Below are 27,998 nucleotides of genomic sequence, written 5' to 3'. Positions count from 1 at the left end.
TTGGACATAGAGCAGTTTTTCCGCCGTCTTCGCCTCCATGCCTACTTCTTCAACCGGGAACCTAACCCTCCTTCCACTGACCCCTTCACCCGCTTCCAACACAAGTCCTCCTCCTGGACACCACCCCCAGGCCTCCTACCCTCCCTCGACCTCTTCATCTCCAACTGCCGTCGAGACATTAACCGCCTCAACCTCTCCACCCCTCTCACCCACTCCAACCTCTCCCCCGCAGAATGGGCAGCCCTCCACTCCAACCCCAACTTCACCATCAAACCCGCAGTCAAGGGTGGCGCAGTGGTAGTATGGCGCACTGACCTCTACATCGCCGAGGCCAGACGCCAACTCTCCGACACCACCTCCTACCGCCCCCTCGATCATGACCCCACACCCGAGCACCAAACCATCATCTCCAACACCATTCACGACCTCATCACCTCAGGGGACCTCCCACCCACAGCCTCCAACCTCATTGTTCCCCAACCCCGCACGGCCCGTTTCTGTCTCCTTCCCAAAATCCATAAACCTTGCCTGTCCTGGTCGACCCATCGTCTCAGCCTGCTCCTGCCCCACCGAACTAAAAACCTCTCTGATGAAGGGTCTAGGCCCGAAACGTCAGCTTTTGTGCTCCTGAGATGCTGCTTGCCCTGCTGTGTTCATCCAGCCTCACATTTTAATGTCTTAGGCCGTTTAGTTTTGCGGTTTTGATCCTCTCTAAGCTTCAGGGCTTCGAGTTTAGGAACAAAACGTCCTGAAAACCTGGTTATTGGGACAAGTATTTTAGAATGTTCGCTTTATTTTCTCTCCATTCGATTCTTTTGTTAGAACAGTTTTAGTTTATGACAGCAATGGTGATTGCATATCCCATAATGCTGAGCGCTCGCGACAGCGCATTATCACGCGCTTTTGTAGAGACGCAGAGTACGCATGCCTCCAGGCTGGGCGCAGAGCATTCTGGGCAGTTTCTTTGTTGGTTGTTGGACTCGGTGGAGGCGGCGGCGAGGATAAACGGAGGATCCAAACATGGACAAAACCAGCTGACTTCCGGAGGTGAGGCGACGGTGACTGCCTCGAATATCACGACAGTATTTATCTGAGTGTGGCATTACGAGGCCTAATAGCGGGAATGAAATCTCTGCCTAGAATCAGACTGTGCCCAAAGGGAGCTGGTTGTGGTTGTTGAAGGTCAATCATCTCAGGACATCCCCAGGGTAGTGAAATAGGGCGAACCACCTTCAACTACTTTATGAGTGACTTGCCCACCATGAGAAGTAAGCCTTGAAACTGCATTGCCATTGAAACTCCTAGAACTCCCTCCTTATGAACACTGTGGCTGCACCCCCGCCCTCAATATGGACTGCAACGGTTCAAGAAACCAGCTCACCACCCATCTTCATGAGGGCAGTTAGAATGGGCAAAAAATATTGGCCTTAACAGGGACACATAACCACAATTAGCATGATAGAGGGGCTACAAACCTGTGTTGTATATTTCTATCTTGAACTGACTTTTGTAAACTCTTTTTATAGGATTTTTGAAAGGAAGACTTTGAAGAAACGAGTCTAAACCAAGCATTATGTCAAAATCTGACTGATTCACTCAGTGAAACAGTGACTGGGTATCAATGAACATTTGATATTTAAGAAGAAATGTTTTAACTGATTGCAAAGTCTGAAGAAATGTCGCACCATTTGCAGTGGGAGAAACTTGTGGAGGAGGTGAATTGGTCATCCAACCTGGAGAGACACACGAACACTACCGCGGAGAAACCGTGGAAATGTGGCGATTGTGGGAAAGGATTCAGTTCCCCATCAAAGCTGGAAATTCATCAACGCAGCCACACTGGAGAGAGACCATTTACCTGCTCTGTGTGTGGGAAGGGATTCACTCATTCATCCAACCTTCTGAGACACAAGCAACTTCACAAAGAGCAAAGTTCACTCATCTGCTCTATATGTGGGAAGGCCATTAGTCAGTCGTCAAACTTTTTGAGGCATCAGCAAACTCACAGTGGAGAGAGGCCATTCACATGCTCTGTGTGTGGGAAGGGATTTACTCAGTCATCCTACCTGCTGAAACACCAGCAAATTCACACTAGGGAGAGTCCATTCTCCTGTACTGTGTGTGGGGAAGGATTTAACCGACTATCCAGACTTTTGAAACACCAGCGCACTCACACTGGGGAGAGTGCATTCACCTGCTTTATCTGTGGGAAAGGATTTAATCGACCATCCAAACTACTGACACATCACCGCATTCACACTGGGGAGAGGCCATTCTCATGTACGTTGTGTGGGAAAGGATTTACAAATTCATCTGACCTACTGATTCATCAGCGAGTTCACACTGGGGAGAGGCCATTCATCTGTTCCATATGTGGAAAGGGATTTACTCGGTCATCTCACCTTCTGACACATCAACTTGTTCACACTGATCAGAGGCCTTTTCAATGCTCTGACTGTGAAAAGACCTTTAAATGTAAAAAGGATCTGCTGATACACCAGCGAGTTCACACTGGAGAAAAGCCATACATCTGCTCTATTTGTGGGAAAGGTTTCACACAGTCATCCTCCTGCCTGACACACCAGCGAACTCACAAGTGATAACAGGGAATGGTTTCAGTCAGTAATTATTGTTGCTGTTGCTCATGTTAAGGATTGAATTCTTTCATTCTGATAAGTTGGCTTCTTTATATTGATTTTAAAAACAAAATAAAAGTGGTTTGCTGCTTGTTATTCCAGATAAATATCAAACAACCCGTCAACTTTTATTTCAAACTCACTGTTTTAACTTTTTCTCTCTCCCACCTGAGTGTTGAATATCACCACGATGGAGATCAAAAAGGACCATCTGAGGAAAAGATTGTACAACAGGAACAGAATTTCAGCCTGGCCATTATCCTTCAGGGTCACGCTGAGAGTCACAAACAACATTTTAGTCATTTTCATCTCTTCACTGCAGCAAAGAACACTTGTGGATTAATTCGAAGGTGTTTCAGGAATATGTGACAGTTGCTTCTGTATAATGTGTGTTCACACTTACCACCGTCAGGCTGTGAAATGCGAAAGGCCACAGGGCAGAATGGTTGGAAAGACAGTTCCAAAGTTCCTTGTGAATCCGGCGTCTATTTCTTCTTTGTAACTATCATTGTCCTGATCTTCACCAAAGATGGAAGAGGCTCCATTATAGTTGTGTTTCTAGACAAGAACAGTGGACATGTTCTGTTAAATCAGAGATTGGTGTAAAGCCGTGCTGTGTTCCTGTGTAAATGAAATGGGAGAATTAAGTTTCTAGGTTAAAAACGCAAATGGTCATTCGGCAAAGTTTTAATGTGTTTTTCTGACAATTCTGAGGCAACTGTTTTAAATCAACATCTTGTATTCAGTAGTGCTTTTCACAGCAAGCAATAGCAGGTCGCAGACTGGGAATTTTACAGTGAGTAACTCACTTCAAAACCTGCAACTGTTACCTTATGGAAGGGCAACAGCAACAGATACATGGAAACATCAGCACCAGAAAGTTTTCCTACAAGACACTCACCGTCCTCACTTGGAAATAAACTGCCTTTCCTTCACTGTGCTGGCTCAAAATTCTGGAACTCCCTCCCAGTCAGCTTTGTGAGTCTCCCCACACCACATGAATTGCAACAAGGCATCTCAGCATTACCATCAAGTCATAGAGCAGCAGACCCCTCGGTCCAACTTATCCACACTGACCAGATTTCCTAAACTGAACCAGTCTCATTTGTCTGTGTTTGGCCCATATCCCTTGAACCTACCATCTGCAGACCAGGTAGGGCTGGGCAATAAATTCTGGTGTAGCCAGTGAAGCCCAAATCTTGAATGAATAAGAAAAATGGATCAATTGGTGCATGTGAACAGCAGATTAAAGGGATCACAGTAGCTATTAAATGCTGGTACAATTAGACATTTGATGTTTGATCTCCAACTAAAACAGGATTTGCATTGTGTTACCAGGAATTCTCTACTTTGTTGATGTGTCCTTGTCTGTGACCAGGACTTTATAGTCATCCTCCTCACTGTTAACTTTACCTCTCAATTTGATAACTAAGTTATAAACAAAGCAGTTTATCACTTCTTCATGACTTGTTCAGTCAGCAGTCGGATTAAAGATGTAATGAATTGTGCTGTCATGTTTTATTAATTGTAAATACCTTTTTGTGGTTTACTGGAATTCTGCCCCCAAATTGTAAAATTGGCATTCATATTTCTGATGCTCAACTTCAATGAGCAACATGACTTTGTCATTTTCTTGCTTTTCCACTTAGCCTGAACATTTAGGCTATTCACATAATTATCTGATTCCCATTTTGAATGTCTTGGTTAAAGCTGACACCACCCACACTTCCAGGCAGTGCATTCCAAACCTTAACTATCTTCTGTGAAAAAGGTTTCTGACACTTTGCATTTGCTTCTTTTGCATTTCACTTTCAATTTATGCCCTCCAGTTCTTGATCCATGTATGAACAGAAACAGTCTCTATCTATCTCCTGCATCTAGACCTGCTTGATTTTGAAAATTTCAGTCAAATCTCCTCTTAACCTTCTGTAATGAAAACAGTCCCAATTTCTTCAAATGTCTTTATAGCAAATTCCTTATCCCTGGAACCATTCCTGTAAAGCTCTTCTGCACTCTTTCCAGTGGGTCCTTATTCTTCCTGAAGTGTGGCACCCAGAACTGTACACATTACTCCAACTGAATTTGCACTTGTGCCTTACATAAGTTCAACATGACCTCTTGTAATTGATGACTGCTAATAAAGATAACACAGTGTGAGCTGGAGGAGTACAGCAGGCCGACCCAAAACATCAACTTTCCTGCTCCTCTGATGTTGCCTGGCCTGCTGTGCTCCACTCTTAGTTAGCTCTGACTCCAGCATCGGCAGTTCTTACTCTACCTGCTAATAGTAAGGCCTAGGATACTATAAGCTTCATTGATGGGTCTTTCTACCTGTCCTGCTACCTTTTAATAACTGATGCACAATTATATCGAGGGGGCCCACTGCTCATGCTCCTTTGAGAGTAATTACCCTTTATTTTGTATTATCCATGCTCCTTTCAACTTCATCCGTTATCTATGTGCTCACTTCTCCAACTTGTCAATGTGATTTTCAGGTTGTTCACTGTCCTCACAGCTTAAACTTCTCTCAAGTTTCTTACTGTCAGCAAACTGTGAAATTGTGCCTTAGACAGAAAGTTCTGGATTATTAACATATATAGGAAAACGAAGGATCTTGATGCCAACCCCTAGGGAATTTCACCACAAACCTACCTCTGCCATTGAACATTCTCTAACTGCTCACAAGTCTGTTGGATGGAATCCATCTGGTTTGTATATGAGCCATTCATTCCTGACACAGTCCCTCATGAGAGCCCTAAACAAGTCTGAATATGTTAACAAAACGTCAGTTCCCTGGAATCTTTAAAGCATTTGCCACATTCTCAGCATATCAGAGGTCTCTCCCCTGTGTGATCTTAGTGGTGTTTCAGGAAGGTGGATGCATGAATGAGTCTGTTCCCATGTATTCAAACAGTGAAGTCTCTGTGTTGTGATTGTGACAATCACCTGAACTCACGAGCACGACAAGAACACATCAAACACATCAATGGGACATCAGGTCCCTAGAACTTGCACAGCACTTCCCACAGTATGGGCGTTTAAAAGTTCTTCCACCAGTGTAAATTCTTGTGTTTCAGCAGTTTATCTGACAATAAATTCCTGAACAGCATCTCTATCAGCATGAGTGTCTGCAGGTGGGATCAATGAGTAAATCCCCTCCTACACTTAGGTGAATGAATTGTCCCCAGGTTGAATTTGCTGGGTGGATAACTGAATGAATGACTTCCCTGTCTGAACAGCTGAATGGTCATCCACAGCATGAGTGCATTTCCAGGTTTGGTGAGTAACTTAATCCCTACTCACAATCCCCAAACGTCCAGGTTTCTTCTCACTGTGATGAGACATGTGATCTGGCTGTTTCCATACAGTTTAAAAATGCTACTCTATTCAGATTACAACGAGTTGGGCACTCCAAACAAATCCTGATGTCTTCATTTTCACAACTGAAAATCCTCCCATTACTTATTCTGTAAAACTGATTTTAAAAAGAAGTGACACAAAGGCAGTTGTAAAATTGAGCTGAATGAAACTGATAATCTATGTGGACAGCACTAGGAAGGTGGATTGGGTTAGAGCTGTGAGAAAGCAAATATCAAGATGTTGACCCAGTTCAGCAAAGGGTGAGTTCCAAGTCAGAATGGCATGTGGCTTGGAGGGGTATTTGCAGGTGGTGATATTATCTTGAACTTGCTACACTTCTTTAGGTGGTGATGGTGTTTGTGCATTTAGAAGGTGTGTTTGAGGAGCCTCAGTGAGTTATTACAGTGCATTTTGTACATGGTAAAATGCTGTTACTGTGCATTGGTGGTGAAGGAAATGATTGTTGAAGAGGTTTGATGGATTGGCAGTTCATCCATACTTTGTTCTGGATGGTGTCAAGCTTCTTGATGAGCAGAGTGTATTTGATCACATACCTGCAATGGGTACTGGGGAGACAGGAAGTGAATTATTTGCCTCAAAATATCTGAGCTTCTTACCAGTTTTTGTAGCCACAGATTTAAATGGCTGATCCAGACAGTTTTTGGTCATGTTGCTCCATTTGTATATATTCATGGGAGTTTTCAATACAAAGGTGGTGTGCCTGGCTCACCTTATGTAATTGTCAGCTTGCTGACAGCTTCTAGTAAACTTTGATGCCTAGTTTTATCGTTTAGCCTTCTCAGCCTTTGCCTGTACTGAAATACAACAAGACAAGTCTTCAATGACGGATCTGTTACCCAGCATTGATACGAGCAAATAACTGCAGGTTCTTGGAATCTATACTGAAAACATAAAATGCTGGCGATCACAGTGGGTCTGACAGCATCCATGGGAGTGGATGGCACGGTGGCACAGTGGTTAGCACTGCTGCTTCACGGCGCCAGGGACCCGAATTCGATTCCAGCCTCGAGGAGTTTGCACATTCTCCCCTTGTCTGTGTGGGTTTCCTCGGGGTGCTCTGGTTTTCTCCCACAGTCCAAAGATGTGCAGGTTATGTGGATTGGCCATGCTAAATTGCCCATAGTGTTCAGGGAGGTGTAGATTAGGTGGGTTATAGGGGGATGGATCTGGGTGGGTGCTCTGAGGGTCACTGTGGACTTGTTGGGTCGAAGGGCCTATTTCCACACTCTAGGGATTCTGTGATTCTAGGAGAGAAAGCAAATTAATGTTTTGAGTCTAGCTGACTCCTCACCAGAGCTGAAGGAGTAGCATTTACGCAACAGTGGGGAGGGAGGTTGGAGTCCTGGGGTAAAAGGATGTTGGTAGTTTAGATTAAGTGATCAGATGGTGAAAATGGCAGAACACTGGTGTGTCCAACAGCCAGGTTAGAAAGAACAGAGTCCCGCTGGAGATGGGAGAGGGGACATGGTTACAGAGAATATAACAAGAAAAACTAAAAGGGAAGAAATAGGTTCATTCATTGACCTCCAACAGTACCCATCCTACCATAGCCCCTTCACCGCCTCCCGCTCACCATCCAAGGGCTAGGTGAAGCAGCATTTCACCTGTACCTCCTCCAATCTTGCGTTTTGCATTCACTGCACTCAATGTGGCCTGCTCTACATGGGAGAAACCAAACACAGGTTGGGTGACCATTTTGCAGAAACACCTGATCCGTGCACAAGCATGGCCCAACCATCCCATTGCTGGTCATTTTAACACAGTGCCCTGCTCAAATGCCCATATCTGTCCTCAGCATGCTGTGATGCCTCAGTGGATCACAGCAAAAAGTGAAGGAGCAACATCTCCTCTTCAAACTAGGCATTTTACAACCTTCTGGGATCAGTATTGAGTTCACTGCCTTCAAATTGTGAACCCACTCATTTTCTTTTAGCTTTAACGGTTGTATTCTCTGCCATCACGTCCTCTCTCCCATCCCCATTTCGTTCTGAGGGGTCACCGTACCCAAAACATTATCATTCCAGTTAGACAAACACCATTGTTCTATCTTTCTCGTATTCCGATAACTTAATCTGAACTATCAACATTGTTTTCTCGGAACTATCCAGCATACCACATTGGTAGACGTGCAGGTGAACATCTCCTTGATGTGGAAAGTCTTCTTGGGTCCTGGGATGGGGGTGAGGGAGGAGGTGTGGGGGCAAGTGTAGCACTTCCTGAGGTTGCAGGGGAAAGTGCCAGGTGTGGTGGGGTTGGAGGAGAGTGTGGAGCGGACAACGGAGTCACGGAGCGAGTGGTCCCTCCACATTAGGGGCGTTTAAACAGTCCTTGGATAAGCATATGGCTGACGATGGGATAGTGTAGGGGGAGGGGCTTAGATTAGGTCACAGGTCGGCGCAACATCGAGGGCCGAAGGGACTGTTCTGCGCTGTATTGTTCTATGTTCTATCCTGATGAAGGGCCTAGGCCCGAAACGTCGACGCTCCCGTTCCTCTGATTCTTCCTGACGTGGTGTGTTCCTCCAGCTCCACACTGGATCGACTCTCCCTCCGTGGATTATGCTGGGCCCACTGTCACGCTCAGAGTTTGTCGTTGGCTGATACCCAACATTCCCAGCTGTGGGAACGCCCCCTATTTCTCAGAGCAGAGCGCAGGCGCAATGTGTTGGAGTGTAAGAGTTGTTCGCGGAGTGATTCGGGTGTAGGTGAGCTTTTTTTTGTGTCGAGTCCGTAAAATGAAGAAGAATATTGGCTGTGCCGATGGAGCTAGGGAGCCGCTTCGTGGACGGAGAGGTTTATTAAACATGTTGCGTAAGTCCCAGACCTCCGCAATAAATTTTCTTGTCCAGTTGTTTGCACAGAGCGAGGCCGTAGCTTCCAGTGTTCGGCCCGAATAAACGGCCGCCATTTTTAATAGGGGCAGAATGCATGCGTGGCCGCCATCTTTTTTGGGGGGCGCAATTCAATGGCATAGAAATTCCAAGGAGCAGTTTCAGAATGGCCACAATTTGTCCACGAAGCTGCCTAAGTCTTTGAGTCGCCGTGACCTATTGATGAAGCAGATCGGTGGCAGTGAAGCAAAGAGAGGCAAATCATGTTATGTGGTTCCCGTGACGTCCCCATGTATCGTGGGATCCCTACTGTGTGGAAACAGGAGTCCACTCTGACCTTCAGTAGATATTTTTCTTATTCCTTCATCGGATGTGGACATCAGTGGCCAACCAGCATTTACTGCCCATCCCTAATTGCTCAGAGGGTAGTCAAGAGTCAACCACATTGCTGTGGGCCTGGAGTCACATGTAGGCCAGACCTAATAAGGATGGCAGTTTTCTTCCCGAAAGGACATTAGTGAAGCAGACTTTTTTTTCCCAACAGTCGACAATGGATTCACGGTTATCATTAGATTCTTAATTCCACTATCTGCCATGGTGGGATTTAAACCCAAGTCCCCCTAAATGTTATCTGGGCCCCTGGATTAACAGTCCAGCAATAATACCACTAGGCCATCACCTCCCCTTCCAACCCTTTTTGATGGCTAACCCACCTAACCTGCACATCCCTGGATGATATGGGCAATTTAGCATAGCCAATGCACATCTTTGGACTCTGGGAGGAAACTGGAGCTCCCAAAGGAAACCCATGCAGGCACGGAGAATGTGTAAACTGTGCACAGACAGTCATGTGACAGTGGATTTGAAACCAGGTCCCTGACACTGAGAGGCAATAGTACTATCCCCTGAGCCAGCATGCTTCCTGAATGATCTGAGCTTTGTTCCTGTCAGTCGTCTTGTGGATTTTAGAATAGGAGGATTCATATACATCAAACTCAATCTAAAGAAATCTTTGTACCTTCTAAATTTCTGTCCTGGCCTGGCAAGTGATGGCTTTTGTACATCTCTTTTGCAGGATTTTAGAAGAGGATTTTCAGAAAAGAAACTGGAAACTAAACATCAAAACAAGATCTGCGAGTCACTCACTTTATCAAGAACTGGGTGTTATCAGTCTTTCAGTGTAAGTATTGAATATCAGCTTATGGCCACTGATTACATACTGCTTTCTTCCTCATATTCCATTCTCCTCTTTCAGTCAGCTTTTGGGATCAGCTTTTCTTCATCTCCGTATCTAAACCCATTTGAATTTTGCCTCAATCCCAGACTGTAAAGAGAATAACCACAATTTCTCTAATTTAAACTTGTAACTAACATTCCTCATCCTTCAACCCTAAACTAAGCGGGGATTTAATAGAGACATAGAAGATGATCAGGGGATTAGATAGGGTGGACAGTGAGAGTGTTTTTTCCTAGGATGATGACGTTGGCTAGTACGAGGGGGCTTAGCTGCAAATTGAGGGGTGATAGATTTAAAACAGATGTCAGAGGCAGGTTCTTTACTCAGAGAGTGGTAAGGATGTTGAATGCCATGCCTGCCAATGTAGTTAACTCAGCCACGTTAGGGGCATTTAAACAGTCCTTGGATAAGCAGATGGATGATGATGGGATAGTGTAGGAGGATGGGCTTAGATTAGGTCACAGGTCGGCGCAACATCGAGGGTGGACGGGCCTGTTCTGTGCTGTATTGTTCTATGTTCCTCCACACCCTCTCCAGGACCCACACCTCATCGAGTCCTACAGTAGAGAAGAGGCCCTTCAACTCATCAGATTTGCACTACTAAATACGTACTACTACCTGCACTGGGCCCAAAGGCTTGAATGTTATGCTTGAAGTGCCTACCCAAGTACTTGCTAAAGATTGTAAGTTTTCCGACTTCAACTGCCTTCTCAGGTAGTGCAGTCCAGACCCCTGCCAGTTTTTGGGTGAAAAAGGTTTTCTTCAAATCCCTTATAATCCTCCTCCCTTTCACTTTAAAATTATGCCCCTTGTATTGACCCTTCACTGAAGAGGAACAATTTTCTATTCTTCCTGTTCATGCCCTTCGTTTTATACATCTCTATCAAGTCCCTCCACTCGTCCTTCTCTGCTCCAAACCTGGCCTTAGCCTGCCTGTCTTCATAGCTGAAATATTCCATTGCAGGCAACATTCTGATGGCTATCCTTTGCGGACCCTTCAGTGCAGTCACATTCTTCTTATAGTGTGGCGACCAGAACTGCACACTACACAGGTCAGCCGTCTGGACTTCATAGAATATGAGTTCCTTGAATGGGGTTGGTAATCTTGTCCAGTCAGCGAGCCCTTACTGACACAAAAAGGTTGAGTGTCAGAGATACTGCCACTCTGGTCCCTGACTCTGTATGAGGCAGGACTATAGTCAAAGACTGTTCATGTGTAAATAAAGGGTGACTTGGTGACGGGAAACCAGCCTCTGTGGAGTAATTTCATTCACGGTATTCTGGAAATAAGAAAGGGATGATCCCCTTGTTGAGACTATGCTATAGACCCCCCCCAATAGTCAGTGGAAAATTGAGAAACAATTTTGTAAGGAAATTTTGGTTATCTGTAAGAGTAGTATGGTTATACTAGCAGATTTTAATTTTCTAAATATGTACTGGTACTGCCATAGTGATGAGGGCTTGGATGGAGAGGAATTTAAGTGTGCACAAGAAAATTTTCTGTTTCAGTATGTGGATATACCTACCAGAGAAGGAGCAAAATTTAACCTACTCTTGAAGAAATAAGGGAGGCAGGTGACTGAGGTGTCAGTGGGGGTGCACTTTGGAGGCTGAGATTGTTATTCTATTCGTTTTAAAATAGTGATGGAAAAGGTAGGCTGAATCTAAAGTTAAAGTTCTAAATAGGAGGAAGGCCAATTTTGCCAGTATTAGGCAAGAGGTCTCAAAAGTTGATGGGCGTTGTTTATTTGCAGGTGAAGGGTTGGCTGGAAAGTGGGAAGCCTTCAAAATGAGATAAACAAGAGTCCAGTGACAGTTTGTCCCTGTTCAGGTGACAGGCAAGGCTGGTAGATGTAGGGAGTGCTGAATGATGAGAGAAATTGAGGCCTTGGTCAAGAATAAGAAGGAAGGATATGCCAAGTGTAGACAGCAGGGATGGAGTGAATCCATAGAAGAGTGTAAAGGTATAGGGGTATACTTAAGAGGAAAATCAGGAGGACAAAAAGGGGACATGAGATAGCTTTGACAAATAGGGTTAAGGAGAATCCAAAGTGATTCTGCAAATACATTAAGGTCAAAAAAGTGGCAAAGGAGAGAATCAGGTCTCTTTAAGATCAGCAAGGCCACTGCAGGAGATGGGGAAGGTACAAAACAAATACTTTAGAACTTATAAATGTACAGCACGGGGTAGGTCCTTCAGACCACGCTGTTGTGCTTAACTTTATGCCAGATGAAACTAACCCCTTCTGCACTTGGTTCATATCCTTTCGTTCCTCGCATATTCATGTGCTTACCTAAAATTCCTTTCAATGCCCTTATCATATCTGCCTCCATCACCACCCCTGCAGTACATCCTACCACTCTGTGTAAAAAGATATGCCCCTCACATCTCCATTGAACCAACCCCCCCTCCCCATCTTAAATGCATATGCCCGAGTATTGGAGACTTCAGTTGTGGAGATGAGACCATCAGCCCTGTCTATGCATCTCATAATTTCATAAACTTCTTTCTGGTCTCCCTTCAGCCTCCGCGACTCAAGAGAAAACCACCTGAATTTTTCTAGTCTCTTATTGTTCATATCTCTAATCTTAGTGAGCCTTCTCTGCACCCTGTCCAAAGCCTCCATGTACTTCCTATAATGCGGTCAGTTCCAGCGTAACAATACTGTAAGTGTGGCCTAACCAAAGTGTTACAAAGCTGCAACGTGACATCCTGACTCTTGTACTCAACTACCTGACCAATAAAGGCAAGCATGCCATACACCTTCTTTACCACCCTATATACTTCTGTGGTTACTTTCTTGAACCTCTTCTGTATGTCAGTGCTGTTCAGAGTCCTGCCATTAACTGTGTACTTTGCCTTAAAATTTGATTTCGCAAAGTCCAGCGCCTCTCCCTTACCTGGATGAAACTCCATCTGCCATTTCTCTGACCATATCTGCAACTGCTCTATATCTTGTTGTATTTTTTGACTAACTTCTAAAATATCCACAACTCCACTGATCTTTGTATCATCTGCAAGGTTGCTAACCCACCCATCTGCATTTTCATCTAAGATAACAAAATGTGGAGCTGGATGAACATAGCAGGCCAAGCAGCATCTCAGGAGCACAAAAGCTGACGTTTCGGGCCTAGACCCTTCATCAGACCTCTGTTATCTTGGATTCTCCAGCATCTGCAGTTCCCATTATCTCAGATATGTTTTTACCTAAGTCATTTGTATATATCGCAAACAGCAGAGGTTCCAGCATGGACCCCCGTAGAACACCAGCAGTTACGGACATCCAACTTGAGAAAACACCCTCCCACCACTACTCTCTGCTGTATATGGTCAAGCCAATTCTGAATCCACGCAGCCAAGTCACTAGATCCCATGCATCATGGGGGCCTTGTCATAAGCCTTACTAAAATCCATGTAAAGGTTCACTGCTCTACCCTCATTGATCACTTTTACATCTCCTTGAAAAATTCAATCAAGTTAGTTAGACATGACCTGCCCTGCGCAAAACCATTTTGACCATCCCTAATTAATTATTTTGCATCAGTGTTTACTGTGGAGGAGGATGTGGCAGGCAAAATAAGTAGTGACTTATTGAAAAAGGCCCATGTTACAGATGGGGAGGTGCTGAACATCTTAAAAAGATGGATAAATTCCCAGGACCTGATCAGGTGTACCCTAGACCTTTGTGGGAAGCTAGGGAAGTGATTGCCCGGCCCCTTGCTGAGATATTTATATCATTGAGAGCCACAAGTGAGCTGCCAGAAGACTGGAGGTTGTCTCACATGATGCCACTATTTAAGAAAGATGGTAAGGAAAAGCCAACGAACTATAGACTGGTGACAAAAACAGAAATCGCTAGAAAAGCTTGACAGGTTTAGCTGCATCTATGGAGAGAAATTAGAGTTAATGTTTTGGATCGACAGCTCTGAGGAAGGGTCACTTGACCTGAAACATTAATTCTGATTTCTCTCCACACATGCTGCCAGATCTGCTGAGCATTTCCAGTAATGTCTGTTTTTGTTTCTGATTTACAGCTTCTACAGTTTTTTGGGTTTTACCGTAGACAGGTGAGCCTGACGTCAGCAGTGGCACATTGTCGGAGGGGACCCTGAGAGTCAGGACTTGGGTATGTTTGGAAAGGCGAGAACTGTTTAGGGACAGTCAACATGGCTTTGTGCGTATGAAATCACATCTCGCAAACTTGATTGAATTTTTTGAAGAAGTGACGAAAAGGATGGAAGGCAGAGCGGTGGTCGTGATCTACATGGACTTCTGTAACACATTTGATAAAGTTCCTCATGGTAGGCTGGTTGAGAGGATTAGATCACACAGAATGCAAAGAGAACTAGCCACTTGGACACAGACTGGCTCAAAGGTAGGACACAGAGAATGGTGGTGGAAGGTTGCTTTTCAAACTGGAGTCCTGTGCCACAAAGATCAGTGGTGGGTCCACTGCTTTTTGATATCTATATAAGTGATTTGGGTGTGGTTAATAAGTTAGCAGGTGACACCAAAATTGGTGTTGTGGACTGTGAAAAAGATTATCTCAGAGAACAATGGGACCTTGATCCGATGGGCTGAGGAGTGGCAGATGGAGTTTAGGTCAATGTGAGGTGCTGCATTTTGGAAAGGTAAATCAGGCCAGGATATATACACTTGATGGCAAGGTTGTGGGGAGTGTTGCTGAACAGAAAGACTTTGGAGTGTAACTTCATAGTTCCTTGAAAGTGGTGTCCCAGGTAGACAAGTTAGTGAAGAAGGCATTCAGTATACTTGCCATTATTGGTCAGTGCATTGAGTATTGGAATTGGGAGGTTATGTTGTGGCAGTACAGGGCATTGGTTAGGCCACTTTTGGAATACTGCATTCAATTCCTGACCCCCTCCTATAGGAACGATGTTGTGAAATTTGAAAGGATTCAGAAAAGGTTTACAATGATATTGCCAGGGTTGGAGAGTTTAAGCTATAGGGAGAGGCTGAATAGGCTGGGGCAATTTTCTCTGGAGCATTCGAGCATGAGGGGTGACCTAATAGAGGTTTATAAAATCGTTAACATCATGGATACGGTGAATAGCCAAGGTCTTTTCCCCTGGGTAGGGGAGTCCAAAACTAGAGGGCATAGGTTTAAGGTGAGAGGGTAAAGATTTAATAGGGTCCTGGAGAGGCAATTGTTTTTTCACACGGGGGTGGTGTGTGTATGGAACAAGCTGCCAGAGGAAGTGGTGGAGGCTGGTACAATTAGAACATTTAAATGGCATCTGGATGGTACATGAATAGGAAGGGTTTAGAGGGATATGGGCCAAATGCTGGCAAATGGGACTAGATTAATTTAGGATATCTGGTTGGCATGGATGAGTTGGACTGAAGAGTCTGTTTCCATGCTTCCAGTTCTCTGACTCTGTGACCAAATCATCATTCTATACAGCTCTGACGTAACCATCCTGCTTTTATAACATATAATCACGTGCCTTATTTACTACCCTATTAACCTGTCCTGCCACCTTCAAGGATCTGCAAGCACTCCACCATTCCTGTATTCCTCCAAGCTTTCTAGTGTCTTGCTGTTCATCGAGTGCTCTCTCTCTCTCTGACATATACCCTGTTCCTGAGTTCAATACTTCATCTTTATCAGGGTTACATTCCATCCAACACTGATCTGCGCATCTGACCAGTCTAAGTATATCTTCCTGTACCCCAACACCTTCCACCTTCGTCCTCACTGTAAACATTCTGGCCAATCTTTCCCTTACCTGCAAACCTATTTATCATCCCACCCACGTTCTCATCTTTGTCATACTTTGTGATGGCAGGTGATCACGGGTTTGCACAGACCCATATTTTCTGTGTTTATGTGTGTTATTTCATTGTGCACTGACAGATGACATCATCACTGCACTTGGAATACTTCCTCAACAGTGAGATCTTCTCCTGACTTCAGTGCTTCTGATGTCATTCCAACTGCATTTATTGAGGAATTTGATCAGAGATAATTCCACAGAAGGTAACTTTGCAGCATTGTCTCCTCAGAGATAGCAAGAACTGCAGATGCTGGAGTCAGAGATAACACAGTATGGAGCTGGAGGAACACAGCAGCCAGGCAGCATCACAGGAGCAGGAAAGTTGACGTTTTGGGTCAAAACCTTCTTCCAGAGGCAGGAGGACCACTTCAGGTGTCAACCCAAAATGTCAACTTTCCTGCTCCTCTGATGCTGCCTAGCCAGCATTGTCTCCTCAGCCAGTTGCAGACTCGAACAGGGCATTTTAAACCAGAAATCGGTGCAGTTGTTTCAAAAGTGAGTCTTTCGGCTGCTCATCGTCAACATAGAGCTTTCAGGTTTACGCTGTGTTATTTGTGAGAGATTCCTTGGCTGCGGCGTTGGTGTGATTCCTTTCCAGTGAATCTCGATTCACAACAATCCATTGCTCTTCTTTACATCTGTGCTCCAGAAGCACCTCTCTTCCATTGTCAACTGTCCTCTCACAAATAGAACATAGAAAAGTACAGCACAGAACAGGCCCTTCGGCCCTCAGTGTTGTGCTGACCTGTGAGCCAATCTAAGCCCCTCTCCTTACGCTATACCATCATCATCCATATGCTTATCCAAGGACTGTTTAAATGCCCCTAATGTGGCTGAGTTAACTACATTGGCAGGCAGGACGTTCCACGCCCTTACCACTCTTTGAGTAAAGAACCTGCCTCTGACATCTGTCTTAAATCTGTCATCAAATTTGTAGCTATGCCCCCTTGTCGAAGCTGAAGTCATCATCCTCGGAAAAAGACTCTGATCATCTTGTATGTCTCTATTAAATCCCCTCTTAGCCTCCTTCTCTCCAATGAGAACAGACCCAAGTCCCTCAGCCTTTCTTCATAGGGCCTGCGCTCCAGACCAGGCAACATCCTGGTAAATCTCCTCTGCACCTTTTCCAATGCTTCCACATCCTTCCTGTAATGGGGCAACCAGAACTGCATGCAATAATGGGCTTATTTTAGGTCTATTTCGTATTCTACTGTTACTTTCAACCATATGCTACTCACTTGCCACCTCTATTTTTTTGCAGTATGTTTTGTAGTCAGGAATTGATTCCACTGCACAATAGTCCATTTCTGTTTCATTTCTGAATTTGTACGAACCATCAAATTCTTCAATATTTTTATTACCCTAATTGATTCTGCTCATGCCAAAACATTAACTCTACTTCTTCTTCCATAGAGATTGTCACACAGCAACATTTTCTCTTTTCTTCCAGATTTCCAAAAACTGCAGTATTTATCCATTATTTGATTGCAAGCGTTGCTCAGAACCAAGCCTATAAACACAGACAGTGCAATGAAGAGCCAAATTGTATGAAGGTGGGTGTTGGTTGCTAAATATGTTCCCTGGTCCCCAAGTGCCAGTCCCGTTTCATTGAGTCATAGAATCGTTTAATTATTACAACGCAGAAGGAGGCTCTTCAATCTATTGTACCCATCCTGCATCTCCACAAGAGTCAATCTGCATTTTTCATTTCTCTGCTCTTTCATAAAGAAATTCTGCAGATAGTGACTCCCTAGTTGCCGGTCAAGAAGATGGTGTTTGACCTTCTTGAACTATTGTAGCAGCTGATGTGTAACACCCAAGGTTGGAGAGTGTGTTATTTCTCTCTGTCAAGCCACCACCTCACCAATCACATCAATTTCACGCTATACCCAGTTCCCAATGTGGCCTGTTTTATACTTTGCCTACATTCAATTTAAGATACACATTCATCAAACACGTGCGAATGTCTACATGGAGTTTGCACATTCTCCCCATGTTTGCCATGGTTTCCTCTGAGTGTTCTGGTTTCGTCACACAGTCGAAAGATGTGCAGGATGGACTGATTGGCCATGCTAAATTGCCCATGTTGCTCAGGGGTGTGTAAATTAGGGAGATGGGTCTGGGTGGGATACTCTGAGGGTCGGTGTGGACTAGTTGGGCCGAAGCGCCTCTTTCCACACTGTAGGATTCTATGATGATGACTATTTTCAACAAGATTTCACAATGACTAACAAATTTGATTAACACACAATATTAAACATGAGAATAAGTACTTATTCTTCTAAATAACTCAACACACATGCTTAAGTTAAGTAGAAAAGATAAACTAATTGTGAGTTCTTGGTAGTAAAAAGGATAAAGAATGAAATGTTCAAGATGGTTTTCAATCAGTGTCTTGGCACTGATGGTGTCACTAAACATGCAGTTATCACCAGATCTTTGCAGATGCAGTTCATTCAGGAAACAGCAAGAATAATTTAGTGGCTTTTCAGGGGACAACTGATTAGGTGTTTCTGTTATTATGCTGGATCCTCAAAAAAAAACCTTCTCAGAAATGCAGTGAATGAGCTGGAGTATCTCTGTAAGCAGGCTGTACCCTACTGGAATATCAAAAATAAAAGAAAACAAAAGCTAAGTACCGACATCCTGGAACCAAGGCTTGTGATTTCCAGTAAACATTCCAAGCAGACGACTTCAGAAATGTCATTTCAAATGTCTACTGTCCATATTGCTTGAAACATAATTCCTCAAAACAAAACTAACAATGACGTAATCACATAACAGTTTCAGGTGCTGTCACAAAACCGTTAAAGCAGTGCCAGGATTTCCACCCAGCACTGAAGGATGAACAGTGCTGTACGTCCCAAATTAAAACCCACAATTCACATTTGGATAGCACTGTTTCTGTAATAAAAACTGTTTCAGCAGGGTGATAGAAGATAATGTTGATAGAGTTGCAGGAGATAGTGGAACAGGTAGCCAAAAACCTGGTTAGAGAGGCAGAGTCATAGAGTAATACAGCATAGAAACAGACCGTTCAGCTCAAACTGGTCCATGGTGCCCACTTGGCTGGTTCCAATTGTCTGCATTTGGTCCATATCCCTCTAAACCCTCCTCATCCATGTGCCTGTCCAAATGATTTTAAAATGTCCTGCCTCAACCACTTTCTCTGGCAGCCCACTCCAAATACACACCACACTCTGCATGATGAAATGTGCGCCTTTCTAAATCTTTACCCTCTCACCTTAAACCTCTGCCATCTAGTTTTCAATTATCTCACCCTGGGAAAGACTATATGTATTTATCCTCTATCTGTCCCTCATGATTTTATACACCTCAATAAGGTCAGCCCTCATTCTCCTGTGTTCCAAAGAGTAAAGTCCTATCCTGACCAACCTGTCCCTGTAACTCAGGCCTAGTACTCCTGGCAACATCCTTATAAATCTTCTTTGCACACTTTGCAGTTTAACTATGTCTTTCTTATAACAGGGTGACCAAAACTGTACACAATATTCCAAGTGCAGCCTCATCATCGACTTGCACAGCTGTAACATAATATTCAAACTCCTATACCCATTGCCTCGACCGATGCAGGCCAGCATGCTCAATGCCTTCTTCATCACCCTGTTTACCTAAGATGCCACTTACAATGAACTATGTACTTGTACTTCTCGGTCTGTTTGTTCTACAACACTCCTCAGGATTTAATGTACAAGTCCTACCTTGGTTTGAATTCCCAAAGTGCAACAACTCTAACCTATCTGTATTGAATTGCATTTGCCAAACTTCAGCCCACTTCCCCATCTGATCAAGATCCCTCTAATTTTTGATAACCTTCCTCTCAATCAATGATGCCTCTTAATTTTGTACCATCCACAAACTCATGCCCAGATCACTTATGTAAATAACAACTAACAAAGGTCCCAGCACCAACCCCTGTGGCACACCACTAGTCACAGGTCTCCAGTGGGAGAAACAACCATCGGCCATCACCCTCTGCTTCTTACCATCAAGCCAGTTTTGAGTCCAAATAGCTAGCTGTCCCTGGATCCCATGCAAGCTAATCTTCATGACCAACCTGCCGAGCAGGATCTTGTCAGAGGCCTTACTGAAGTTCAAACAGACAACATTCACTGCCCTATCATCATCTGTCCTTTTGGTTACCTCTTCGAAAAGCTCAAAAGATTTGTCAGGCATGACTTCCCGTATATAAATCCATGCTGACTATCCCTAATCAGACCTTGACTATCCAAATGTTAGTTGATCCTGTCCCTCAATATCCTCTCCAATAACTTGCCTGCCACTGATGTCGAACTCATTGGCTGTGGTTCCCTGACTTGTCTTTGCTACCTTTCTTAAACAATGGAACAACATTAGCCACCCACCAGTCTTCCACAACTTCACCAGTGGCTCAAGATGAAATAAAAAATCTCTGCAAGGGCCTCTGCAATTTCTTCCCTAGCCTCCTGCAACGTCCAAGGATTGATCAGGCCAGGGATTTATCCACCTGATAATAAAATGTGAGGCTGGATGAACACAGCAGGCCAAGCAGCATCTCAGGAGCACAAAAGCTGACGTTTCGGGCCTAGACCCTTCATCAGAGAGGGGGATGGGGGGAGGGAACTGGAATAAATAGGGAGAGAGGGGGAGGCGGACCGAAGATGGAGAGCAAAGAAGATAGGTGGAGAGGGTGTAGGTGGGTAGGGAGGGTAGGGAGGGGATAGGTCAGTCCAGGGAAGACGGACAGGTCAAGGAGGTGGGATGAGGTTAGTAGGTAGCTGGGGGTGCGGCTGGGGGTGGGAGGAAGGGATGGGTGAGAGGAAGAACCGGTTAGGGAGGCAGAGACAGGTTGGACTGGTTTTGGGATGCAGTGGGTGGGGGGGAAGAGCTGGGCTGGTTGTGTGGTGCAGTGGGGGGAGGGGATGAACTGGGCTGGTTTAGGGATGCAGTGGGGGAAGGGGAGATTTTGAAACTGGTGAAGTCCACATTGATACCATATGGCTGCAGGGTTCCCAGGCGGAATATGAGTTGCTGTTCCTGCAACCTTCGGGTGGCATCATTGTGGCAGTGCAGGAGGCCCATGATGGACATGTCATCAAGAGAATGGGAGGGGGAGTGGAAATGGTTTGCGACTGGGAGGTGCAGTTCGCAACAAACTACTGCACCTCCCAGTCGCAAACCATTTCCACTCCCCCTCCCATTCTCTTGATGACATGTCCATCATGGGCCTCCTGCACTGCCACAATGATGCCACCCGAAGGTTGCAGGAACAGCAACTCATATTCCGCCTGGGAACCCTGCAGCCATATGGTATCAATGTGGACTTCACCAGTTTCAAAATCTCCCCTTCCCCCACTGCATCCCTAAACCAGCCCAGTTCATCCCCTCCCCCCACTGCACCACACAACCAGCCCAGCTCTTCCCCCCCACCCACTGCATCCCAAAACCAGTCCAACCTGTCTCTGCCTCCCTAACCGGTTCTTCCTCTCACCCATCCCTTCCTCCCACCCCCAGCCGCACCCCCAGCTACCTACTAACCTCATCCCACCTCCTTGACCTGTCCGTCTTCCCTGGACTGACCTATCCCCTCCCTACCTCCCCACCTACACCCTCTCCACCTATCTTCTTTGCTCTCCATCTTCGGTCCGCCTCCCCCTCTCTCCCTATTTATTCCAGTTCCCTCCCCCCATCCCCCTCTCTGATGAAGGGTCTAGGCCCGAAACGTCAGCTTTTGTGCTCCTGAGATGCTGCTTGGCCTGCTGTGTTCATCCAGCCTCACATTTTATTATCTTGGAATCTCCAGCATCTGCAGTTCCCATTATCTCTGATACTATTTATCCACCTGAATGCGCTTTAAGACTGCAAATACCTCCTCTGTGGTAATATGTATGCGGTTCAAAACATTCCCACTTGTTTCTCATATTTCCTTAGCATTCGTGATTCTCACCTCAGTACACACTGAGGAGAAATTATTATTAAAAATTTTCCCCATCTGTGGCTCCAATCATGCTGATCTTTAAGGGAATGTATTCTCTCCCAAGCCACCCTGTTACTCTTACTATCGCTACAGAAACCTGTGCAATTTATCTTTAATTTTACCTGTCTGATCAATCTCATACCCTCTTTTTGCTCCTCTGATTTCCCTCTTAAGTGTTCTCCTACACTCCTGTAGTCATTCAGGGATTCAGTTGAGCCCAATAACTTAAACACAATATATACCGTCTTCATTTTCCTGACCAGAGCCTCAATATCCCACATAGGAGATCCCTAAACCTGCCAGCTTTTTCCTTTCCAATCACAGGGACATACTGTTCCTAGATTCTTGATATCACACTTTTTAAAGCCTCCCATTTGCCATTTGTTCCTTTTCCTTCAAACAAACTCACCCAATCAACCTCTGCAAGATCCTGCCTCGTAGCCCCAAAATTGGCCCTGCTCCAGTTTGGCACCTTAACCTGTGAACCTGTCCTAATAACTGTATTAAAACTAAGAGAGTTATGGTCACTGGATCCAACTGACACTTCAGTCACTTGCCCAACCTCCTTTCCGAAGAGGAGGTGTAGTGTTGCACCCTCCTGAGTCCGACCTTCTGCGTGTTGATTTAGGTTAGTTTCTTGGGACACATTCCACCCCATCCGGGCCTTTTACACTATGTGTGGCCCAGTCAATACAAGGGGAAATTAAAATCTTCAACCAGTACTATTCCGTTATCCCTACAGGTATCTGCACTTTCTGTACATAGCTGCTGCTCAAGTACCCATTGGCTATTTGGAAATCTTTGATACGATCCCAACAGAGTGACCATCCCCTTCTTGTTTCTAAGTTCTAAGCATATGGCTTCATTTGATGACCCCTTGCTCCTGAAAAGTCATTCCCCCCAATAGTATCCAATGCGGTATACCTGTTATTGAGGGGAGTGACCACAGTGGAACCTGACGCTAGCTGCCTTCCACCCTTATCTCTTCTGATGATCACTTAGCTAACTGCACAAGTGACCACTACACTTCTTAATTATAATGTTCTGTGCACCCCAGATGATCCTGTGTTCATCCAGCTCCAGCTCCAGTTCCCTAACATGGTCTGTAAGGACCTGCAGCCGGGTGGACTTCTTGCAAGTGTAGCCGCCAGGGATACTGGAAGTCTCCCTGATTTCCCACATCCTGCAAGAGGAGCATGCCACTGCTGTAATTGTCAACAACACTGCCTTCAGCCTAGACAGAAAGAAGATGGCGTATTAGAGCCCTTGTGTGCTCTTACCTGTACCCTTGTTCAGCCTCCTCATGCAGAAATCTCTCGAGCAAAGGACTCAGCATTTCCACTCTAACACTGGCCCACTCTCTTAATAGGCAGATGTTAAAGAGGATGTCAAAGGAGAAAAATTAAGAGAAAGGGTGAGGATTAGGAATGCAATTCCAGAAATTATAGTCTTGGCAAGTAAAGGCCAAGGTATAACAAATAAAAGCAGGAATGTCTAGGAGGCTGCAATTAAGAGGAGGGCAGATATCTTGGCGGTGTTGAGACTGGAGCATATGCTTAGAAGCTGGTCTTGGGGTGAAATATGACATTGTGTAGAGTCTGGTCCTGTATTGTACAGTGGCCAGGGAGAGTGATGGAGTTGCTGGAGAGGAAATGGTGTTTGTAGCAGGTACTTAAGACAATAGCTACAGTTTTCTCAAGATTTTAATGGAGGAAGTTACTGATGATCCAGTACTTGATGTTCGGAAAGTCAGGTCAGTACGAGTTTGAGGGAACTTGTTGGTGCAGGTTGATCAGAAGTCTGACGATTTGCAGATATATAAAATTCCTCTCCCACCTCTCTCTTTCTCTCTTCTCCCACAGAATGTTGTGTAGGGCCACATTGGATGGTCAAGTACCCTTTGCTGAACTGAACTAGTCGGGTTTTTATGGCAACCCGAACAGTTTTCGTGGTCTCTTGTCACTAGTGCTGGCTCCAAAAGTTCCCAGATTCATTCAGCACAATTTTCACAGCAATATCACAGTTTAGAGAGGCCGTAGGAAGGGATTCACTCAGTCATCTACCTTGCTGATACACCAGCAGGTTCACAGCGGAAATTTATGATTTTGCCAGTTCACTCACTTGGTTTTTTTTTCCTCTGTTTTCAATTAATTTCACAGTTTAAAAGGGGAGGATCTGCAGTCAGGAAACTTAACCCAGACATCACAATAGGATTGGACAGTCTCCCAGTTTATCATAATCTGACTCGTTGGTCTTGAGCATGGAAGGAAAAAGCCCCATTCACAGTGGGGAGAAACCATACACATGTTCTTTGTGTGGACGAGGTTTCAGCCGATCATCAGGCCTGTCGAGACACAAGCGCAGCCATGATGGGGTGAAACCATGGAAATGTGGGGACTGTGGGGAGGGATTTAGTTATCCATCTGAGCTGAAAACCCATCTCCGTCGGCACACTGGGGAAAGGCCATTCACCTGCTCTGAGTGTGGGAAGGGATTCACTGATTCATCCACTCTGCTGAGACACCAGCAAGTTCACACTGGAGAGAAGCCTTTTAAATGTCAAGACTGTACAAAGTGCTATAAGAATTCCTGGGAACTCCGACGCCATCAGCGACTTCACACAGATGAAAGACCTTTTCAATGCTCAGACTGTGTAAAGAGCTTTAAAAGTTCTGGGGAACTGATGCGCCATCAGCATGTTCACACTGATGAGAGACCATTCAGGTGCTCTCACTGTGGAAATGGGTTCAAGCGCCCATCTAACCTCACGATACACCAGTGCACTCACACTGGAGAGAGACCATTCACATGCTCCAAGTGTGGCAAAAGATTCACTCAGTTATCCAGCCTGCTGAGACACCAGCGGGTTCACACTGGGGAGAGACCATTCGCCTGCTCCAAATGTGGTAAGAAATTTACTTGGTCTTCTGATCTGTCAAAACACCAGCGAGTTCACACTGGGGAGAGACCATTCACCTGCTCTGTGTGTGGAAAGGGATTCACTCAATCATCCAGCCTGCTGACACACCAACGATTTCACAGTGGAGAGAGGCCATACACCTGTTCTGAGTGTGGGAAGGGATTCACTCAGTCATCCCATCTGTTGATTCACCAGCGGTTTCATAGTGGAGAGAGGCCATACACCTGTTCTGAGTGTGGGAAGGGATTCACTCAGTCATCTACCTTGCTGATCCACCAGCAGGTTCACAGTGGAGAGAGGCCATTCAGCTGCCCTCGATGTGAGAAGCGATTCACACGGTCGTCCCACCTACTGAGACACCAGCGAGTTCACAAGTAACTGTGGATTAGATTTTGCTGTTAATCTTATTGGGGAGTGAACCATATTCATTCCCATCTGATTCTGCTAATGGGAATAATCTGTAGCCTTATTATGAGTGTTGAATGTTCTGGATTGTAGTGAAATAAACCAGTTCTGTGTTAATTACAATGTTTAAGTTTTTTTTAATCATTCGTGGGAGGTGGGTGTTGCTGATTAGACCCGCATTAATTGCCCATTCCTGGATGCTCTTGAGAAGGTGCTTTAAACTACTGGAGTCCATTTGCTTTTAGGGAAGGAGTTAAGATTTTCACCAAGCAACAGTGAAGAAATGGCACTATATTTTCAAGTCTGGTGTGTGGCTTGGAGCATAACTTGCCAAATGATGGTGTTCTTATGTATCTGCTGCACTGGTCCTTCTAGTTGGTAATTGTCTTGTGTTTGGAAGGTGAATTTCTTCAGTGCATTTTGTATACTGTACACAATGCTCCTATTAAGGGTGGTGGAATTGAATATTTGTGTACATAATGGCAGACAAGTGGGCTTCTCTGTCTTGGTTGGTGTCAAGCTTATGAGTGTTGTTGGAGCTGCACTCCATCAGGATATTGGGGAATATTCCATTGCAGATGACAGGCAGGCTTTGTGGTGTTGTGGTAGCCTCAACTCTTGTCAAGTTTATTCTGTATCCTTTGCGTCATAGAGCTGTACAGCATAGAAACAGACCCTTCAGTCCAACCTGTCCATGTGATCAGGTATCCTAAATTAATCTAGTTGTGGAAGGCTTCAGTTGTTTTTGGCCTTTATGGTGTAGAAGGTTCATCCCAAGTAGTCTGCTGATTTAATTGTACTGTGAAGATAGGAATTTCTATTTAACCTTGTCATCTAACTAACATAGAATATGGTGCTGTATATCACGTAATCATAAATCAGCATCCTGCTTCTGACATGATGGAGGGAGGTCATTAATGAAGATTGTTGGGCCTAGGATACTACACTAGGATACTGAGGAGTTCCAGCACAGGTGTCCTGGAGCTTTGATAACTGACTTCCAACTATCACAATCATCGTTCTTTGTGCTCGGTCCAACCAGTGAAGAGTTTTCCCAATGATTCCCATTGACTCCAGTTTGCTTGAACTCCATGATGTCAAGGATGATCACTCCAAACGCATCTCTGGAATACAGCCCTTTATTCTGTGTTTGAAGAAAAACTTAATGAGGTCAGTAGCTAAGTAGTCCTGGCAGAACGTAAAGTGAACATCAGTGACTAGGTTATTGCTCATACCGTATATTTCATTCTCCATAATGTTGGCTATTTCTGCCCTATCTCAGCTCATCTGCTGAAAAATTCATTCATGACCATGTTACCTCCAGATTTGATTATTCCAGTAGTTTTTAAGAAAGGTGGTAAGGAAAAGCCAGAGAACTATAGACCGGTGAGTGTGACTTTGGTAGTGGACAAGTTGTTGGAGGGAATCCTAAGGGACAGGATTTAGTGTTTCAAAAGGCAAGGATTGATAAGGGATAGTCCACATGGCTTCGTGCGTAGGAAATCCAGTCTGATGAAGTTGAATTTTTTTGAAGAAGCAACAAAGGATTGAGAGCAGAGTGGTGGACGTGATCTTTGTGGACTTCAGAAAGACATATGACAAGGTTCTTCATGATAGACTGGTTAGCAAGGTTAGATCACATGGAATAGAGGGAGAACCCAATATTTCAATATAGAACTGACTTGAAGGTAGAAGACAGGGAGTTGGTTTTCCGACTGGAAGCCTGTGACTAGCAGTATGCTATAAGGATTGGTGCTGGGTCCACTGCTTTTAGTGTCAGAGTACAACAGCATGAAACAGGCTTTTTTGTCCAAACTGGCCCATGTCAGCCATGGTGCCCACTCACCTAGTTCCAATTGTCCACATTTGGTCCACATGCCTCTAAATGCTTCCTATCCATGTCCCGATCCAAATGTTTTTTAAACATTGCTATTATACCTGCTTCAAATACTTCTCTGGCAGCCTATTCCATATACACACCACTCTCTGCATGAAGAAGTTGCCCCTCAGGTCCTTAGATTTTTCCTCCTCATCTTAAATCTATGCCCTGTAGTTTTCTATTTCCCATCCCTGGGAAAAAGACTCATGCATTTATCCTATCCCTGCCCCCTCATGATTTTATACACCTCAATAAGGTCAACCAGTTTAACTATGTCTTTCTTATAACAGGGTGACCAAATTATATTATTATATATAAATAATTTCAATGTGAACATAGGAAGTATGTTAGTAAATTTGCAGATGACGCCAAAATTGGAGGTCTAGTGGACAGCAAAGAAGGTTACCTCACTGTACAATGGGATCTTGATCGGATTGCCACCAGGCTGCCAAGTGACAGATGAAGTTTAATTTGATAAAAATGAGGGGCTGCATTTTGGAAAGGCAAATCAGGGCAGGACTTCTACACTTAATGGCAACGTCCTGGGGAATGTTGCTGGACAAAGAAGCCTTGGAGTGCACGTTCATAGTTCCTTGAAAGTGGAGTCCCAGGTAGGCAGGATAATGATGAAGGTGTTTAGTATGCTTGCCTTTATTGGTCAGTATATTGAGTATAGGAATTGGGAGGTCATTGTTGTAGGGTTAGGACATTGGTTAGGCCACTTTTGGAATACTGTGTGCAATTCTAGTCTCCCTGCGAAAGAAACAATGTGGTGAAACTTGAAAGGGCTCAGAAAAGATTTATGAGGATGTTGCCAGGGTTGGACAGTTTGAGCTAAAAGGAGGGGCTGATAGGCTGGGGCTATTTTCCCTGGAGTGCCAGAGCACGAGAAGTGACCTTTGTAGCCAATTTTAAAATCATGAGGCGCATGGAT

The 27,998-nt window shown here is 44.7% G+C and overlaps 1 protein-coding gene across 1 annotated transcript; it reads left to right on the top strand.

The window, feature by feature from the left end:
• Positions 1 to 97: 97 nt before the first annotated feature.
• LOC132205972 (gastrula zinc finger protein XlCGF57.1-like) lies at positions 98 to 27,014 on the top strand. Its single transcript, XM_059641511.1, has 3 exons — positions 98 to 1,047; positions 1,527 to 2,596; positions 24,147 to 27,014. The coding sequence occupies exons 2-3, from the start codon at positions 1,677 to 1,679 to the stop codon at positions 25,156 to 25,158; spliced, it is 1,932 nt and encodes a 643-aa protein (XP_059497494.1). The 5' UTR covers positions 98 to 1,047; positions 1,527 to 1,676; the 3' UTR covers positions 25,159 to 27,014.
• Positions 27,015 to 27,998: the final 984 nt, after the last annotated feature.

This window comes from Stegostoma tigrinum, chromosome 42 (genome assembly GCF_030684315.1).
Source record: "Stegostoma tigrinum isolate sSteTig4 chromosome 42, sSteTig4.hap1, whole genome shotgun sequence".
Taxonomy (NCBI): Eukaryota; Metazoa; Chordata; class Chondrichthyes; order Orectolobiformes; family Stegostomatidae; genus Stegostoma; species Stegostoma tigrinum.
This window is presented reverse-complemented; position numbering and strand designations above follow the sequence as displayed.